Source organism: Balaenoptera borealis (genome assembly GCF_965194805.1).
Source record: "Balaenoptera borealis genome assembly, chromosome: 7".
Classification (NCBI taxonomy): domain Eukaryota; kingdom Metazoa; phylum Chordata; class Mammalia; order Artiodactyla; family Balaenopteridae; genus Balaenoptera; species Balaenoptera borealis.
Genome location: NC_138864.1, coordinates 77,809,274 through 77,830,211, shown reverse-complemented (window position 1 = coordinate 77,830,211; position 20,938 = coordinate 77,809,274). Strand labels below are relative to the sequence as shown.

Genomic DNA, 20,938 nt, shown 5'->3' with positions numbered 1-20,938 from the left:
ACCTCTAAGCATGACTTTAAACACTACCATACAGGAAAAAAAGTCATTTAATGGGGCATAAAGTTTATTATTTGCTTTAAAGAAAAGGCTGAAAATTCTTACAGAAGCCAAAAGAAATTATCTGGGTTTTCCTACTAAAGCAAATTGCCATCACATATTTATATGATACGGCTGATGCTTATGCAAGGTTGAAAAGGATATATGGAAATAAAATTTTGTGAATCATAAATAGAATTGCAGGAGATGATGCAAGCCATGACTCAGGCAAGTACAATAATCATGACCAAAATTATGCTTGCATTATTCATATACAGTTTGTCATAGCAATTGTAATTTGCAGTTACCAGTTAGTTGCCATAAATGGAGCTGATATCAGATAAAAATAAATCATGATATTCAAGGAAAAGCAAGTAAGTGTTAAAATATTGATATGTATAATATTTTGGGGCAGTTACAGAAACATGATGGCAATAACAAGTCTGTACCTTAGTAGAAGTTGTTCAAGAAATATTTTATGTTTCCAATTTAATTCTTTCAGCAGCTATTAATCTTCCTCTAAATGAACTTGTAATGTTAAAAAAAAAAAAAAGGTGCAGGGAGAAGAAAAAAGGGGAAAGAGGAGATAGGAGAGAAAGGAGGAGGGAGAGGGTATACAAGACAGGTTTGCGATATAAACATTACTTACCTTTTAAGGAAATGAAGGATAGTAAAGACCTTCAAAGTCCAAGCCCTTCAGGCTATATGTATATAATGACTCTTCTCCCTTGTCAAGTACAGTTGAAAGAACACATGTAAAAGCAGTATACAGGGATAATACAAAAAGTTTGTCAATAATTTAATTCTTGAGCTAAGTAATTTTGTGGTCTTGTTTCTCTGGTATTTCTCTTCTTTCTGTAAAATAAGAGTCCTAAATGTTTGTTCTTATCTTCTCCCTTGATGAATTTTTTTTACCATCCTAGCTGAAATTCAAAAGAATGACATTAAATTCTTTGAGAAGAACGTCTCTACTTAAACTAAAATTTTCCCAAGACCTTTAACTCTGAATAGCTTTATTTTATGAAAAAGAATACTATGTTTCATAGACTGCTTGTCAAATATTCTCTCCTTTAAAAAAAAAGAAAAAGACTTTAAATTGGAAAACCCTTCCCCTGGTTATTCCAGTAGACAGTTTGATTTACTTGACCATACTATTGGATTCTTGCCTCATGATTTTATTCTCTGGTATGAAGAAACAAATTGACAGTTGATGACGTCTAATGTAGAGAGAAACTGAGGATTCCTTGAAGGGGAAGAAGAGAAAGCATTTTTGGTTAAAATGGATTTCAACAAATTAGGCTCTACTTTCCTTTAAAAATGACTATATTCTTTTTTGCAACTAAAAACAGAAAAATATTTTCATCTGGGAGCAATTTTTAAACTATGAAGTATATCTAAAGGTAATCATCTTATCGTTAAAATGAATAAGCACACTTCTTAAAGAGTAGATTTACCAATTCCTACAAAATAACCTTCAGTAAAAGTTTCAAATCACTCTTTAAATATATCATTCAACTAATATTTTTTGAATGTCTGTCATTGTGCTAGGTACAGTCCCAAACCTTATAGAGTTTATATTTAAAGAAATACACACATTAATCAAATAATCACACTAAAGAAAAATTACAGTTTTGATGAGTTTTCACTGTACAAAAAAGTCTGAAAATTTCTATTTCCATGACTAATTTAAATCTTCTTAAAATTATCATTTCAAACAGCTAGTAACAAACATATTTGCTGCATAACCCAAAACTTCTGACTCAGAGGCTGTGGAGTAAGAAGGTCAAGTTCCAGGTAAGAGAAATTGTGGCAAAGACATTTTGAACAATGAAATAAATATACAACCTAAATTACTTTAGATCTTAATGGAGGAGAAATTTACTGTACCCTCACTCAAAAAAACAAAACAAGTCTGATTGCATTCAGAAGTTACCTTTACTACAACCTTGCTTACAGATGCGTATCCCAGGATGATAGGTCCAGAGCTACACCTTGTGGCCATATACATACTTACAAGAGTTCTAAGCCTTTCAGTGAAATTTAAGTTACTCCTCTGTTAATCAAAAATAAGCGTTTCTCAGGAAATGTCATATTATTACTTGAAAACTGGGGGAAATTTTTTAAGTTTTATTTATTTACTTTTTTCTGTTCTTTTTCAAATTCTTTTCCCGTTTAGGTTGTTATAGAATATTGGGATAGATAACGAACAAGGACCTACTGTATAGCACAGGGAACTCTGCTCAATATACTGGGGGAAATTTTAAACTCAATAAGAAACAAATATAAAAATATTAAGGTAGGTAAAGAAAAATTATACGGTAAAGTATAACTACATGTTAATGATATACCTTAAATGATGATATATGAATAGTCACTGTAAAATTCTTTTAACTTTGCAGTATGTTGGGAAATGTTCATAATAAAATGTTGAAAAAATGAAGAATTTTAAAAAATGTTTCATTACCCTTATATTCCTCACAAGCACATTTTTAGGTATTGTTTCCCGTATGTATGAGCATTATGTGTGTGTCTTCATAATTTATGCTTGTGTAGCAGTCTATTATACTGATGTACAATGAATTATGAAACAATTCACTTGTTGAATATTTATTCAATTTCCAATTGAACATGTATTTATGTGTAACTTTATTTCTGTTAAATCATGTTCCTAAGACAAAATTTTAAGACTAGTATCATTAGGATCAAAGGAGAGAATCATTTTCATGGCTCATGAGACATAGGATCAAACTACTATCTACCAACTTCACACTGCTTTCGTAAATGAAAACCAGCACCAATTTAGCTAGTATCATAGGACCTTGCCATTTTAATATTTTGCTGCTTTACTAAGCATGAAATTTGCTTTTATTCAGAGGTCAATTTACACTTCTTTGATTTTTGAAAAAAATTTACATGTTTATTTCTGCATTTATCTACTGGAATCTTAGTAATTTTCTTATAAATTTGAATAATCACTTTATGCGTTATAACTATTAACCCACTGTCTTCTAAACTCATGCAGATTTTTCTGGACAGCTCTCATTCTTTATTTTTACTATGTTGATTTTTATATATTCTCATCTGTCAGTCTCAGCCTTCATGATTTCTTCAATCAATTTAGAACTAGGAGATACATTATTTCTCCACAAATATGACAAATATTCTAATTTTTTGGTTTTAATCTATACACATTCAATGCAGAGAGTAAAGGTCCCTTTAAGAAGGGACTAGGAAAATCAATGAATAAAATGTGGCTGGTAAAATTCTCCTAGAACACTTTTTCTAAATGTGGTCCTCCCAGAGTAGCTACATCAGACATAATTATGGGTACTTGTTATAAATATAGATTCCCAAGTCCCATCTCTGATACACTGAGGTAGAATCTCTGGGTACGGACATTGGGAAACTTGAATTTTTTTAAAAGATTACCAGATGATTCTTATGCAGATTTAGGCTTGAAAGTCACAAACCAGGAGAAAAAGTAGGTGACTCACACACAGTTGGATTAGTAGAAGATAAGAAAGCAACATATGATAACTGACATTCAGGAATCCCTCAAATATTTATTGAATGAACACGTATGTGTATTTTTTCTTATATAATAGCTTTTTGAGGTATAATTCATGTACCATAAAATTTACCCTTCAAAAAAAGTAAACAATTCGGTGGTTTTAGTATATTCAGAGTTGTGAAACCATCACCACTATCTAATTAGAGATTATTTCTATCACACCAAAAAAGGTCATACACCCATTAGCAGTCATACCCTCTACCCTCTACCTCCATTCCCAGGCAATTACTAATCTAATTTCTGTCTTTATAGATTTACCTATTTGGAACATTCCATAATGCCCAGATATGAAATGTTCAGATAAATGTATGCAGTCTTCTATGACTGAATTTTTTTTATGTTTTCAAGGTTTGTCCATGTTGTAGCATGTATTAATACTTTATTCCTTTTTATTGTTGAATAACATTCCATTGTATGAATATACCACATTATGTTTATCCATTCATCAATAGATGGATATTTGGATTATTTCCACTTTTTGGCTACCATGAATATGCTGCAATAATTGTTCAAGAACACGTTTTCTGTGTAAACACAGGTTTTCATGACTAATGGGTAATTAGCTAGGCGTTAAATTCCCAGGTTGTATGGTAATTCCATGTTTAACATTTTGAGGAACTGCCAAACTGTTTTCCAAAGCAGTTGTACCTCTATACACTTCTACCAGCAGTTCCACTTTCTCCTCATCCTCCCCAACATTTGTCATTATCTGACTTTTTAATCCTAGCCATCCTAGTGGTTATGAAGTTGTATCTCGTAGTTTGATTTGCATTTCCTTAATGACTAATGATGTTGAACATGTTCTCATGTGCTTATTGGCCATTTGTATATCTTCTTAGGAGAAATATCCGTTCAGAGCCTTTGCCCATTTTTATTTGGTTTGTCTTTTTATTATTCAGTTGTAGGAGTTCTCACACTAACTACAAGTCCTTTAGCAGATACATGATTTGAAAATATTTCTCCCATTTTGTGGGTTGTCGTTTCACTTTCTTGATAGTGTCTTTTGAAGCACAAAATATTGTAATTTAATGGAAACTCTCCTGGGCTTCCCTGGTGGCGCAGTGGTTGAGAATACGTCTGCCAGTGCAGGGGACATGGGTTCGAACCCTGGTCCGGGAGGATCCCGCATGCTGCAGAGCAGCTAATGTGCCACAGCTGCTGAGCCTGCACTCTAGAGCCCACAGGCTACAACTGCTGAGCCCACATGCCACAACTGCTGAAGCCCGCGCGCCTAGAGCCTGTGCTCCGCGGCGGGGGAGGCCACCGCAGTGAGCAGCCCACGTACCGCAACGAGGAGTGGTCCCCACTCACTGCAACTAGGGAAAGCCCTTGTGCAGCAATTAAGACCCAATGCAGCCATAAATAAATAAATAAATAAATAATAAATAAATAAATAGAAATTCTCAATCTTATTCCATGGATCTACATATCTATCCTTATGCCAGCACCCACACTGTCTTGATTATCATTGCTTTATAGTAAGTTGGAAATTAGGAGTGTGATTCCTCCTATTTGTTCTCCTTTTTCAGTATTGTTTTAGCTATCCTGGGTCCATTCCATTTCCACATGAATTTTAGGATCAGCTTGTTAGTTTCTGTAAAAACAGAAGCAAAGATTTTGATAGAGACTGTGTTGAATCTCTAGATAATTAAGTATTACCAACTTAACAATATTAAGTCTTCCGATGCATTAATATATCTTTGAGTTTATTTAGGTTTTCTTTACTTTCTTTCACCAATGTTTTGTAGTTTTAGTATACAAGTCTTATACTTCTTTTGTTAAATTTACTCCTAATTATTTTTTCTTTATGATATTGTAAACGAAATTGTTATAAAAATTTCTAGGTTATAGAAATGTAATTTATTTTTATGTAATGACCTTGTATCTGCAACCATGATGAACTGATTACTTTTAAAAGTTTTAAAATGGATTTCTTAAGATTCTCTGTGGACAAGATCAAGTCATGTGAGAATAGAAATAGTATTACACCTCCCTTTCCATCTGGATGCCTTTTATTTCTTTTTCTTGTCTAATTGTCCTAGCTAAAACCAATAGTACAATGTCAAAGAGAAGTGGCAGGAGTGGAGGCCTTGACTTGTTCCTTATCTTAGGAGAAATCATCCAGTCTTTTACCATTAAGTATGATGTTAGCTATGAGGGGTTTTTTTGTTTTTTGTTTTGGCTGCGCTGGGTCTTTGTCACTGCACGCGGGCTTTCTTTAGTTGTGGTGAGCGGGGGCTACTCTTCGTTGCAGTGTGCAGGCTTCTCATTGCGGTGGCTTCTCTTGTTGCGGAGCACAGGCTCTAAGCACGCGAGCTTCAGTAGTTGTGGCTCCCGGGCTCTAGAGGACAGGCTCAGTAGTTGTGGCATAGGGGCTTAGTTGTTCCGCAGCACGTGGGATCTTCCCAGCCCAAGGCTCAAACCTGTGTCCTCTGCATTGGCAGGCAGATTCTTAACCACTGCATCACCAGGGAAGCCCTAGCTATGAGTTATTAATGATACTATTTATCAGGTTGAGTAAACTCTTCATTATTAGTTTAAGTGTTTTTATCATAAAAGGGGTATTGGATATTGTTAAATGCTTTTTCTGCATCTATTAAGATAAGCTTTTTGTTTTTATTCTATTAATATAGTATATTACATTGATTGATTTTCAAATATTAAACCAGCCTTGCATTCTTGAGATAAATCCCTGCTGTTCATGGTGTATAATGTTGCTAGATTTAGTTTGCTAGTATTTTGTTGAGAAATTTTGCATCTATATTCATAAGAGATATTGATCTATAGTTTTTTTGTGTGTGTGATGTCTTTGGTAGAATTCACCATTCAGTCATTTAGCTTGGGCTTTCCTTGGTAAGAATTTTCTGATTTACTAATTGTTTCTCCTTATAGGTCTATTCAGGTTTTCTTCTTCTTGTGCCAGTTTTTCAGGTTTGTGTCTTCCTAGGAATTTGTTCATTTCATCTGGGCTATCTATCTGTTGGTATACAGTTGTTCATAGTGCTTCCTTACAATCTCTTTTACTTCTCTAAGGTCTGTAGTGAAGTCCCTTCTTTAATTACTCATTTTCATAACTGGAGTCTTTTTTTTCTTGGTCCATCTAGCTGAAGTTTTTCTCAATTTTGTTGATGTTTTCAGAGAACTGACTTCTGGTCTCAATTTTCTCTATTGTTTTTCTGTTATTTCATTTATTTGTTTTAATCTTCATTATTTCTTTTCTTTTGCTTGCTTTTGGTTTAGTTTGCTCATCATTTTATCGTTTCTTAACAAGATAGAAACTAAGGCTGTGTTAGGTTAGGTTAGTGATTGACATCTTATTCCTTTATTAACATAAGCATTTACAGCTATAGATTTCCCTCTAAGCTCTGCTTTAGCTGCATCCTGTAAGTTTTCGTATGTTGTGTTTTCATTTTCCTTCACCTCAAAGTATTTTCTAATTTATGCTATTTCTTTCTTTGATCCATCGGTTATTTAGAAGTGTTTTTTTTTTAATTTCCATATATTTGTGAATTTTCTAAATTTCCTTGTTATTGATTTCTAATTTCATTCCACTGTGATTAGAAAACATACTTATGATTTAAATCCTTTTAAACTGTTTTGAGACTTGTTTCATGATTTCATATATAGTCCATCCTGTAGAATGTTCCATGTACACCTGAGAAGAACATGCATTCTGCTCTTTTGGGGTACAGTGTTCTAAAGTTGGCCTTTAATTTATAGTGTTGTTCATTTCTTCTATTTATCTTCTGCCTAGTTGTTCAATCCACTATTAAACCTGAGGTAACAAAATCTCCAATTGTTATTGTTGAATTGTCTATTTCTCTCTTCAATCCTGCCAAGTTTTGCTTTATAAATTTGGGACTCTGCTGTTAGATGTATGTATGCACACATCTTTGTGATGTATTGACTTTTTTTCCATTACAAAATATTTTTTATCTTTAGTAATAATTTTTGCCACAGACTATTTTGTCTGATATTAGTGTAGGCACTAGTTCTTTTGGGTACTGTTTGGATGGTATATCTTTTCCATCTCTCTACTCTTAATCTATTTGTATCTTTGAAACTAAATTGGGTCTTTTAAAAAAAATTCTAATTCTTTAATCAATGTAATATATACTGTATATATTTTATATATATATGGAAATGACATTAATAAACTATATGTGCAGTTTTCTACCTCATGTACAGGAAAGGAAAAGTATAAACGTTGCACAGGATTTCAGAGTCTCTCGGTTTAAAAAGCAAAGGATAAAGCCAGGTTTCCATTCTCTCTCTCTCTCACACACACACACACACACAAAGTGATCCAGTAGTTCAAAGGACTCCAAACCTTAGGAGGGTCACAGGTAGTAGTGCTGAATATCACTGATAGACAAGGAAATATGTGCTCATTGTTAATATTGAGCCATTTGATATAGTGTGAAACTTAGGGTCTTGCCTAATTTATTTTTTCTTCTAATCAAGGAAACTCTACCTACTAACCGTATAATGTTTTAAAAAGAAAGCATAACACTTTAACTTATTCATTTTTTTAACCAATAATATTTGCATCAGAAACTTTACCCCACTTACTTATAATCCTTCTCTAAGGCTGCCAAATCTTCCCTGGTGTCTGAGAACTCCCACACCTCTTCTGATATACCAATGTAGAAATGCCCTCTTGGCATACATGTGGTCAAACCTGTGGTCTAGTAGGGTTAAGGTCTTCACAATTGCTGTGCTGTTGCTCAGCATGCAGATAGCCTTCTGGACTTCAGCCAGGTTAACTCCTGGCATCACCACGGATAGCTGATTGTTGATGGCCACCTTGAAACCATTTGGAAGCCAATCTATAAACTGAACAGAGTTCCTTGACTTTATGGCTGCAACTGTTGCATTCACACCCTTGGGAAAAACATCCCCTTTGTAGAGCAGGTAGCAGGCCATGTAATTCCCAAGTTGAGGATCACACTTAACCAGCTGGTTGGAGAACTCAAAGCAAGCAGTAGTGATGTCTGAAATGGAGAGCTGCTCCTGGTAGTTTCTGTCAGCAGAGATGATGAGGGCAAGGGTTGTCATGGGGAAATATATTCTCAGATAAGTTACTAATTTGTTCTGGAATTCAATTAGGTACCCATTCAAAGGCCCTTCAAACCAGAAGCAAGCAGTAATAGAAGACCTGTCAGCCTATTAATGCTAACAGAAGAGGTGGCATTATACACCAAGCATATGACGGCATATGTCACAGATGGCTTCATTGTCTACCATGCAGCTACAGTCTGTGTGCTCTAAGAATAGAGCTGTAAGGCTCTACAACAGTGAAGATCCTGAAGGCTGAATATACAGATAACTCAATTTAGTCTTCCTGCTATATTCTATCATGAGCCACTCTATTAAGAGAGATGTAAATCCTGATTCAATGTTTCTTCCAAAGCTTCAGAAAGTCAGAAACTGTTCTGCCAGCTTTCTGATGCTCTCTAGTCCAAGGCAGACAATCTCTGACCCCATAGTGACCTCAGACATAGCTGTTCCCACTACCCTCCTTTCTGCTAACAAGCTGCTCTGGGTAAAAGAGTGACTGGTACTTCCCTGTATGAATCCCATCTCTAAGAGTTGGTTCTAGGTTGGGAAGAGTGCTCTGGGCACATGATTCCCAGCTCTTGTCTCACAAAAGATGCATTCATATGCTCTATTTTAGCATTTTCCTACTGATCCTTTTTACTGCCAAGAATGACACCATCTGACTGAATTCCATACTCTAGGCAACAGAGTTTCCAGCACGTGTCCTCAATCTAGATGTCAGCTTGGCCAATATGAATGGAAAGGCACTCACTCCCTCATGCTGATCTGAAGGTGTCAACACCACTCTGTGGTTATGGCACTAAAACTGCATCTCTTATAGACAGCACATAATTTGATCCTATTTTAAAATATATTTTTCCAGTTTCTATCTTTTGACCGGAAAATTTAATACATTTGTACTTAATGTAATTACTATAGCAGATTTACAGCTTTCATTTTGCTGTTCGTTTTCTGTATGTCTTGTATCTTTTTTCTCTGTATCTCCACCAGTTTTCTTTATTGTTAGGTATTTCTAGTGTACCATTCCTTTGTTGTTTCCTCTACCATACTTATTTTCTTAATGAACCATACTTCTGATTTTCTTAATGGTTGCACCAGTTATTACAATTAAAATTTTAACTTAAATCAATCTAGTTTGCATTAATACCAACTTAATTTCAATAGCAAACAAAAACTTTGCCCCAATATACCTCCATTTTCTCCCCTCTCCTTTGTCAGAAAAATTACATCTTTCCACATTATAAGGTCATTAACACAGTCTTATAATTAATGCTTTATGCAGTTTTCTTTTAAATCAGATAGAAGAAAAGAGTTACAAACAAAAATACATTAATACTGTTTTATATTTACCCATGTATTTTCCTTAACCAGTGCTCTTTGTTTTTGTGTGTGAACTGAAGTTACCATCTCGTGTGCTTTCATTTCAGTCTGAAAGACCCCTTTTTTGTTTTTGTATGGCAGATATTCTAGTAACAAATTCTGTTTATCTAGGAATGGCTTAACATCATAAATCTAAATCTTAATATCGCCTTCATTTTTGCTGGATATACAATTGTTTGACAAGGCTTTCTTTCTTTTAATGCTTTGAATACATCATCCAACTGAATTCTAGCCTCCATTTATTTCTGATGAAAAAGCAGATGCTGCTCTTATTGAGGATGCCTTGTACTCAGTAAATCATTTCTCTCTTGCTACTTTCAAGATTCTGTCCTTGGTTTTAGCTTTCAGTAGTTTGATTATGATGTGTCTAGTTGTGAGTCTCTTTGAGTTTATCCTACTTGGAATTTGATGAGCTTCTTGATTATGTAGATTTATGTTTTTTGTCAAATTTGGAAATTTTTCAGCCATTATTTCTTCAATATTCTTTCTGTCCCTTTTTCTTCTCTCCTTCTAAGACTCCCATTATGCTGTTGGTATGTTTGATGGTGTCTCATAGGCCTCTTAGTCTCTTCATTTTTCTTCATTCTTTTTCTTTCTGTTCCTCAGTCTAGATGACTTAAATTGACCTACCTTTAAGTTCACAGAGCTTTTCTTTTGTTAACTCAAATCTGCTGTTGAGCCCCTTTCATGAATTTTTTTATTCTGGTTGTTGTACTTTTCAGCTCCCTAATTTATATTTGGTTCTTTCTTATAATTTCTATCTCTCTACTGGCATTCTCTATTTGGTGAAACATTATTCTCACACTTTCCTTTAATTCTTAGAAATGATTTCCTTTAGTTCTTTGAACATATTTTAATAGTTGATATAAAGTCTTTGTGAACTTAAAGTCCAACATCTAGCTTCCTCTGGGACAGTTTTTATTGGTTGCTTTTTTCCCTAGCATACAGACCATACTTTCCTGTTTCATGTCTCACTTTTTTTTTTTGCACAAAACTGGACATTTTAAACATAGCAATTTCCAACTTTGAAAATCATATTCCCTGCCCCCCACCAACACAGAGATTGTTATTGCTAGTTGTTATTGATGACGATGACGATGTTTGCTTAGTGACTTTCCTGGACTAATTCTGTGAAGTCTGTATTCTTTTCATGTGCAACTTAGCTTTCATTTGATAATTTTTGCCAGTGTTCTTGTTGCTTTTATGGAGAACTAGATCTTCAGAGGTCCTTACATTCCAGAACTGCTTCCACATGTAGTTTTGATGGCAGAAGATATGGTTATACTAACAAGTAAGAAATGATAAAGCATGTCATTTGTTGAGTTAAAAGAGAGATGCTAAAAAGAAACTTAACAAATACTGACATTTAAATATACACTGAAATGACTTAGCACTGATACTATGAAATCTATGAAATGGACCAGAGGTTCCCCATAAATTTCTTTTGAGGAACAGTTTATACTCTTAATTCTCTCCTTTTCAATACTTTGATCTAAAACAAGATGTTTTCTTTGCCTCAATTACTTTAATGAAATATGCCATCCTTGACTTTTCTTTATTTCCATTATTTCCCAAATCATCCTCTCTAGTTAGCTATTTTATTCTAAAATAAGCATGACTGTGTGATTCAGCTGCTCATAAATTTATAATAGAGTCCCATCTCTTGGCAACTCACGACCCTCTATGATCTGCCCCCAAAATACTTTCCTAAGCTTTTTTCTCAGCTACCCCATGAATATCCTATACTCCAGCCAAATTCTTGCCCTTTCCCAAATCTACCCTTTGAGCTTTCTTAATTTCCTTTGTCTGGAATACCTTTTTCCAGTTCTAAATAAGCAGAATACTACTGCACCTCTAAAATGAGTCAAACAGCTATCCCCCAACCTCATTATTCCTCTCTTCCCTTCCTCTTCTTTGTGATGACATACATTTCGTTCTTGTAGCTTATTACATACTGCATTATTCTCAGACTGCCCACAGGGCAGTGAACACATTTTTTTGCCTCTGTATTGCCCTTACACATATATACACATATCTCAAGAAACATCTGTGGCATTGAAGAGACACATGAATTTGTCTCTTTCCACCACACATTAATACTTGCCATTTTAAAACAAGAAATAAAAATAAGTACTATCTAACTTGGTAACAAAATCTGAAACTCTAGTTTCACAAGAGAGAAGTTGCTAGGTATTACGTGAAAAAAAGGGGGTCTCATTGTCAATTTTGGTATATGCTGGCTAAATAAAACTAAACAGGTTTCTTTTCCGGAAAACATTTTAGAACCTTTACCCTCTAATATGATCAATCTCCAATTTAGCATTCATTATTTTCCAAACAACTAATCACAGAATTCTTTTTGTAATGAACATCCCAAGGGACTAGTGTTCATTCAGCAGAACACATTTGGAAAATGATAATCTAATTCTTTATTTAAAATAGTATAAGTAAAGTGATCTATTCTTTGCCCCTTTAAATTATCCAAGTTTGTTTTAAACCTAACTGCTGTGTCTTTATTACTTAATCAGGTAGAATTAAGTTCTACTATAAAACAAGAAACCCAAAATGGAACAATAGCTTGAATGTGTGGCAACAGTCCTCTTTAGTATGTATTACAATGACTTAACCGTGCTTGTTAAAACACAGATTGCCAGGCTCCACCCAACCCCAAAGATTCTCATTTAAAAAATCTGGAGTGGAGCTGAGAATTTGCATTTCAAATAAGCCTCCAGGTGATACTGAGGCTGCTGATATAGGGACCACACTCTGATGTAAGGGTTTATTCTCTCAAATAACATGAAATCTTGAGACTAGTACAAAGGATCCAGAATTATTAGGAACATCAGCTCCTTCTAACTTGCTGCTCCATCATCCTAGTTTCATGAGTTTCCTCAAGGTCACCTCATGATCCGAGGAGACTGCTCAAATTCTAACCACCATGTTAACTTCTAGGCAATAGGAAAGGGGTAAGGGTGAAAGGACACATCTCCAAGCTAAGTCAGCTCCTTTTAAGGATCCTTATTTGCAAAAATTTAGTCAAAAAGCTTCAACTAATAGAGAAGATGGTAAATGTAGTCTTTTAACCAAGTACACTGCCACCCCGAATAAAACTGCTATCTACTACTAAGGAAGAAAGAAAGACTAGATTTTGAATAGGCATCTAGAGACTCTAACATACTACTTTAGTCTACATACGCTTCAATCACCAAGTCCGACAGAACTGCCTAACTGTCATAAATTGGACCCATATGTGTCATCACTGTTTCTTTCCCCTCTGTAGATATTAGTTTCATCGCTGCTCACCTACTTTATCATAATATCCTTCTGATCAGTCTCCCTACCTCTTATCCTGGTAGTAGGTATAAGACAGATTTTGAGGGAGCTAAAGCTGTTTAAAATTCTTCAATGGCTCCACATTTCCTATAGAATTATAAGGTATGAGCATTTTATTACTTCATATAAAGCCCTCATCTACCTATATGACTATTCCCTATTAAACACACAAACTGTTTCTCCCTTCAGTGCTTTCATCATGCTTTCTCTGCTAGTAAGATACTCTTGATCGTCCTTCACCTTTACTACTCATCCTTTATGATTTAACTAAGGTAGTATCTCCTCCAGAAAGTTTCCATGACACCCCTCTTCCATAAGATGAGTATCCCTCCTGTGTAACCACATAAAATCTCTGCCCAGAACTATCATTAGATATTCTATACTGTGTTATGAAGATCTGTTTAGATCTCTAACTTTCTCAATAGATTTATGTGCTTTTTAAGTGTAAGAACCACGTTTAACTTATCTTTATATTCCCAAAACTGGGTACAAAGCATATGCCAACTATCATCTGTTAAACAAAAGTATTACCCTTCATAATGAGCTGGCCTACATACTGAAAGTCTGTGTAGGAGCCGTCCAACAATCTAATAACCTTTTTCTATTACAAGTAACATAGTCGGGCTATACAATTTCAAAAAGTTCAAAAAGTAACTACAGACAGAAAGTCCTTCCTTCACAACTCTAGTTAAATGAAATTTCAAAGTATACAATTTTTTTGCATAACCAAAAACATCTTTTATTTTCACAACTGGAATACCAAAGACACACCCAACTAGCTCCAGAACACTTCCAGATTTTTTTCTATTTATTTAACCAAACTAAACAAAGTTTTAAAAAGGAACATCTGCAACAACAAAAAAATATTGATCAATCAAATTTGGCTTCACCATATCTTGTCTTTTCCTTATCTTTATCCAAGTTCTCCACCTTTAATTATTCTTCCTCTTTTTTTGGGGTGTATTCAGTATCTTTTTCTGAGTTTGGAGTTGATTCCCCCTTTGGTAGCAAGAAACATTCAGCATTGAAAACTTGCTCAGCAGTCACTGAACTTCTACAATAGATCAAGCTACAGAGGAGGGATTTGACATTATCATCCTGTAAGAAAAAAGATGTTACAAAACAAAAATAAAATCAAAGCAAATGAATGAAAGGACAAACTTGTAATAAGTAAGGAGTATCCAATTCAAAAATACTTTTAATCAATGATACAGAGCTAAAATCAATTTTTCCTATTTAGGTTTTAAAAAATTTTTTACCAATATCAATGGTTTTTATTGGAAAAGGATTAATCCAGTATTAAAACAATGGAATCAAATTACAGGGAAATGTAAAAGGAAAAAGAAAAGAATCACAACTGAAATTTATCAAAAACAAGTGAAATTCACAAAAAAACCCTGTATATTTTACTTCCCATTTTCCTTCTTTTTTAGGGCACTAGCCAGAATTTGACACTTTGAAAATTTTACACTGAAGCTCCTCTGTCTGGAAGGGTAGCCTAACCTTTACTTCAACTGCTTCTGGTTTCACTTATGAAATGATCTCCTCTTGAAACATTTCTACCACCCCTAACACATTATCATCATTATTACGGATTTTATTATGTACCACAATTTCAAAGAACGTTATTTGTGTTACCACAAGTAAATAACATTATAATGTTCCTCTTCCACTAGTTCCGCCTCCCAAAGTATGCTTTTTTTCTTGCTCCCTATGATGAATCCAATCAGAGCACATTTCACACTGAATAAAACTCACCTATTTATTGGTAGTGTCCTCATTAGACTCTAAGATGCATAAGACCAGAAATCTTAGTTTCTCACTTCATCCCCAACAACAAGCACAGTGTCAGGGATATAGCAGGTATTCAGTATACATTTGCTAACTGAATGAATGCCAATGCTCATACTGAATTCTACAGAATATGTTTTTAAACGTATTTAAAGATAATACCTTTAGTAAGTATAAACTTGACTAAAAATTACAAAATCTAAATGAAAAAAACTAGCACACACTCTTGAAAGCCACAAAAATAGATTTAGAACAAATAGAAAATCATATCATGTTCTTGGACAAAAAGGATCTCATCAGTAATGAGCCAATTTTTAAGTTAATTTATAAGCTTTACCTGATTCCAATAACATACAATCAGTTTTTCCCCCTTGGAACTAGGTAAGTTAACTGTATAGATCTTTTATAAGAATGATAAGTGAGAACAGACATGAAAGTTCTGATACAGAGTATCAATAAGGAAGAAACTAGCCTTTCCAAGTATTAAAAGATATCATACAGTCTGTGAATTAAAGGAATATGGCAAAAGAATACGAATAAACACACCAATGGAACAAAACAGAAAAACTAAAAATACACTCTTGTGCAAATAAAATCTTATTATAAGAAATATGACATTTCTAATGGAAGAAGTGGATAACTTTTTAATAAAAGGTACTGGGACAACTGGACCCAATGGAAAAAAATAAGATAAGATCTATTCCTCACACCAAACACCAGGATAATTACAAATGTATCAAAAATCTAAATGTATAAAATAAAATTATCTAATTACTAGGAAAAAAGTCTTCTCAATTCCCAAAAGTAACTATAGACAAAAAATTTCTACCTTAAGGTTATCCCTCTTGCAAATTATAAAATATTGTAAAATTATAAAACACAGCTAAAGAACAAAAACAAAAGCAATCTCTAAATGTCAAAACCAAAATTAAACAAATGAACTATGTGTCAGGTAAAATAATCACACAGAAAATTATTTTAACTGACTTTAAAACAAGTATTTTGGCTATACAATCGTAGTGGGATAAGGATCTTGTGAGATACATCCTAAAGAAAGATCTTCAAAGAAATGTTAAAGTGTACTCAATAACCTTACTGTTTCTAATAATATCATTGTTATTTTCAAACTATCAAATTTATTTCAAGATGAAGCAATTACATAATTGTTACTATCATAAAAATGAATATTAGTATAAAAGGAAAGAGGAAATTTGTAATTAAAATTAAGTAAAAAGCCTATAATCTTGAATTTTATTTGGAAATACCTATACAAAATATGTATTCATTTTTCTTTTTCTAAAAAAAAAAATGAACTTCCAATAACAATGAACAACCTTTGCAACCCATATTTTTGTCTCTAAATTTCCTGCTAAAAGGGTCCCAGGTTCCTTGGGAAAATGGCTAATTCCAGTTATTGGGCAAAGAATGTACAAGATAATAAGGGACATCTTATGCAAAAAGCAAGTTATAAAAGACAATTCAATTTGTGACAAAGGTCACAGGATCCATCTTGAATAGGGTTCTCAACGAATTAGAATTTGAGCAAAATACTTTTTTAAATGACTTCAACAAATTAAGACACATTAAAATATGTTTAAATCCACAAGATTATAATCATACCATTAAAACAAAATTTTAAAATTTGATTGATACCTTTTAGAGGTTGCCAAGACACCAACTAATTTTTCTTAAAATTTCTTTCCCTGAACAAACTAAAATGTAGGGTAACCCAATAATTGTTGAGACAAAGTTTATCAAAACATTTCAATTAATAAACACAGATGCAATAACAGAACTGGAAAATCACCAGTATTCAACAAAACAAAGTATCTAGAGGAGCATCACTAAATGATGCTAAAATTACTAGGCAGTGAATGGAAAAATTAAATAATGAATGGAACAGTTTAAGAGATAATGAATGAAAACAGTTTAAGAGATCTTTGAGATAATATGAAGCATACCAACATTTGCATTATAGGAGTCCCAGAAAAAAAAGAGAAAGTGAAATGAGTTGACAATGTATTTGATGAAATTATGGCTGAATACTTCTCAAACCTGAAGAAGGAAACAGATATCCAGGTACAGGAAACACAGAGGGTCCCAAACAAAATGAACCCAAACAGACTCATACCAAGAGGTATAATTAAAATGTCAAAAGCGAAAGAGAAAGAATTATAAAGGCAACAAGAGAAAAAGAAAGCATCACATATGAGGGAACCCACATAAGACTATCAGCTTATTTTTCTGTAGAAATTTTTCAGGCCAGAAGGGAGTGCAATAGCATATTCAGAGTAATGAAAGGGGAAAACCTTGAACCTAGGATACTCTATCCAGCAAGATTATCATTTAGAATTGAGGGAGAGATAAAGAACTTCTCAGACAAGAAAAGCTAACAGTTCATAGCTTAAAGAGTTTCCTCTAAATGGAAAAGAAAAAGCTGTAACAAGAAGAAAGAATCTACAGAAAAGGAAAAATCCCATTAGTAAAGGCAAATACATAGTAAAGGCTGGGGATAAACCACTTAAGCTGGTAAAAAGATTAAAAGACAAAAAATTCTAAAATCAACTGTAACTACAGAGAGTTAAGAGATAAACACAAAGATGTAAAATATGACATAAAACATACAAAATGCAGGGGAGGGGAGTAAAAATATAGATCTTTTAGAACCTGTTTGAACTTAAATAACTACCGGTTTAAAACAAGTAGATATAGTTATAGATCAGCATATATGTATACCATGGTAACCACAAATCAAAAACCTTCAACAGATACACAAAAACTAGAAAGAAAGAAACACAAGCAAACTACTAAAGAAAATCATCAAACCATAAGGGAAGAAATAAAAAGAGAAGAAATAAACAGAAAAGAACTGCAAAAATAACCAGAAAAAAAGTAACAAAATGGCAATAAGTACATACCTATCAATAATTATTTGAAATGTCAATGGACTAAATGCTCCAATCAAAAGACACAGGGTAGGGCTTCCCTGGTGGCGCAGTGGTTAAGAATCTGCCTGCCAATGCAGGAGACACGCGTTCGAGCCCTGCTCTGGGAAGATCCCACGTGCCGCGGAGCAACTAAGCCCGTGAGCCACAACTACTGAGCCTGTGCGTCTGGAGCCTGTGCTCCGCAACGGGAGAGGCCGCAACAGTGAGAGGCCCGCGCACCGCGATGAAGAGTGGATCCTGCTCACCGCCAACTGGAGAAAGCCCTCGCACAGAAACGAAGACCCAACACAGCCAAAAATAAATAAATAAATTAAAAAAAAAAAAAAAAAGACACAGGGTAGCTGATTGGATAAAAATTAAGGCCCATCTGTATACTGCTTACACAGAACTCACTTCAGAGCTAAAGAAGCACACAGACTGAAAGTAAGTGGATGGAAAAATGGTATTTCGTGCAAATGGAAACAACAAAAAAACTGGTGGTAGTAACTCTCATATCAGACAAAATAGACTTTAAAACAAACTCTGTAACAAAAGACAAAGAAAAGCATTAAAGGGATAAATAAAAAAAGAGGATATTACACTCATTAACATATATGCACCCAATACAGGAGCACCTAAATATATAAGGCAAATATGCATAACGGGAGAAACTGACAACAATACAGTAATAGTAGGGTACTTTAACACCCCACTTACATCAATGGACAGATAGATCATCCAAACAGAAAACCAAGAAGGCCACAGTGGTCTTACATGACACAATATACCAGTTAGACTTAATAAATATCTCCAGAACATTCCATCCAAAATCACCAAAATACATGCTTTTCAAATGCACATGGAACATTCTCCAGGACAGATCACATGCTAGGCCACAAAACAAGTCTCGACAAATTTAAGAGTTCAGAAATTATATCTAGCAGTTCTTCTAATCACAAAAGAAACTAGAAAAAAATTACAGAAAAAAAAATGGGAAGAGTACAAATATATGCAAACTAAACAACACGCTACTAAAAAACCAAGGAATAAAAGAGGAAATCAAAAAATAACTCGAGAGAACTGAAAATGGAAACACAACTTTCCAAAATCTATGGGATGTAACAAAAGCAGTTCTAAGAGGGACACTTATGGCAATGAAGACCTACCTCAAGTAACAAGAAAAATCTCAAACAACCTAACCTACAATCTAAAGGAATTAGAAAAAGAACAAATGAAGCTCAAAGTCAGTAGAGGAAGGAAGTAATAAATATCGGAGAGAGAATAAATAAAATTAAAAAATAATTAATGAAACCAAGAGATGGTTTTTTGAAAAGATAAACAAAACTGACAAACCTTAAGCCAGGTACATGAAGAAGAAAAGGGAGAGGCCCCAAATGAGAAGTGAAAGAGGAGAAATAACAACCAATACCATAGAGATACAAAAACAACAGAATACTACAAACAGTTTTATGCCAGTAAATTGGACAACTAGAAGAAATGGACAAATATCTAGAAACATAAAACCTAGGAAGACTGAGTTGGGAAGAAATAGATAATCTGAACAGACTAATCACCAGGAGTGAAAGTGAAACTGTAATTTAAAAAACTCCCCATATACAAAAATCCAGGAGCAGACAGCTTCACAGGTGAATTCCACCAAACATACAAAGAAGAGGTAATACCTGTCCTTCTCAAAGTATTCCAAAAACTTGAAGAGGATGGAACACTCCCAAATTCATTCTACAAGGCCACCACTGCCTTGATACCAAAACCAGACAAACACTCCATGAAAAAAGAAAATTTCAGGCCAATATCTCTGATGAATAGAGATGCAAATATCCTCAATAAAATACTAGCAAACCAAATCCAACAATAAAAAGGATCATATACTGTAATCAAGACGGATTTATTCCAGGTATGCAAGGATGGTTCAATATTTACAAATCAATCATTATGATACACCAGATTAACAAAAGGAAGGATAAAAATCACATGATCATCTCAGACACAGATAAAGCATTTGACAAAAATTCAACATCCATTCAGGATAAAAACTCTCATCAGAGTTTGTACAGAGGGAGCATATCTCAACGTAATAAAGGCCATTTATGACAAATCCACAGCTAACATCATACTCAATAGTGAAAAGCTGAAAGCCTTTCTTCTAAAATCAGGAACAAGACAAGGATGACCACTCTCACCACTTCTATTTACAACAGTATTGGAAGTCCTATCCATAGTAATCAGACAAGATAAAGAAATAAAAAACATATAAATTGGAAGGGAAGAAATAAAACTGTCACTATTTGCAAATGACATTACTATATATACAAAACCCTAAAGTCTCCACCAAGAAACTATTAGAACTAATAAAGGAATTTATTAAAGTTGAAAAATTCAGGATTAATATATAGAAATCTGTTTATTTTCTACACACTAGTAATGAAGTATCAGAAAGATAAAGCAAGAGAACAATCCCATTTAAAATCACATCAGGGACTTCCCTGGTGGTCCAGTGGTAAAGAATCGCCTTACAATGCAGGGGATGAGGGTCAGGGAACAAAGATCCCACATGCCACGGGGCAACTAAGCCCGCGCGCCACAACTACTGAGCTTGTATGCCTCAACTAGAGAGCCTGCATGCCGCAAACTACAGAGCCCATGCACTCTGGAACCCACGCACCAAAACAAGAGAGAAGGCCGCACGTCACAACAAAAGATCTCGCATGCCTCAACAAAGATCCCATGTGCTGCAACTAAGACCCGATGCAGCCAAAAATAACAAAATAAATAAATAAATAAAAAATCTTTTTAAAATAAATAAATAAAATCACATCAA

General features: G+C 34.1%; 1 protein-coding gene and 1 pseudogene across 2 annotated transcripts in view; both read right to left on the bottom strand.

Annotated features, from left to right (window-relative positions):
• Positions 1–834: 834 nt before the first annotated feature.
• LOC309632674 (tubulin alpha chain-like 3 pseudogene) lies at positions 835–10,516 on the bottom strand (annotated as a pseudogene). Its single transcript has 2 exons — positions 10,447–10,516; positions 835–8,997 (listed from the first exon to the last, which is right to left on the bottom strand). The product of its transcript is annotated as a tubulin alpha chain-like 3 pseudogene (transcript).
• Positions 10,517–14,251: 3,735 nt separating this feature from the next.
• The window catches only part of STK31 (serine/threonine kinase 31), a gene marked incomplete at its 3' end in the record, with an annotated part of 94,148 nt that continues 87,461 nt past the window's right edge, over positions 14,252–20,938 (bottom strand). The window contains 2 exon segments of the mRNA XM_082400428.1: positions 14,252–14,317; positions 14,321–14,479. Coding sequence (XP_082256554.1) covers positions 14,252–14,317; positions 14,321–14,479 — 225 coding nt within the window.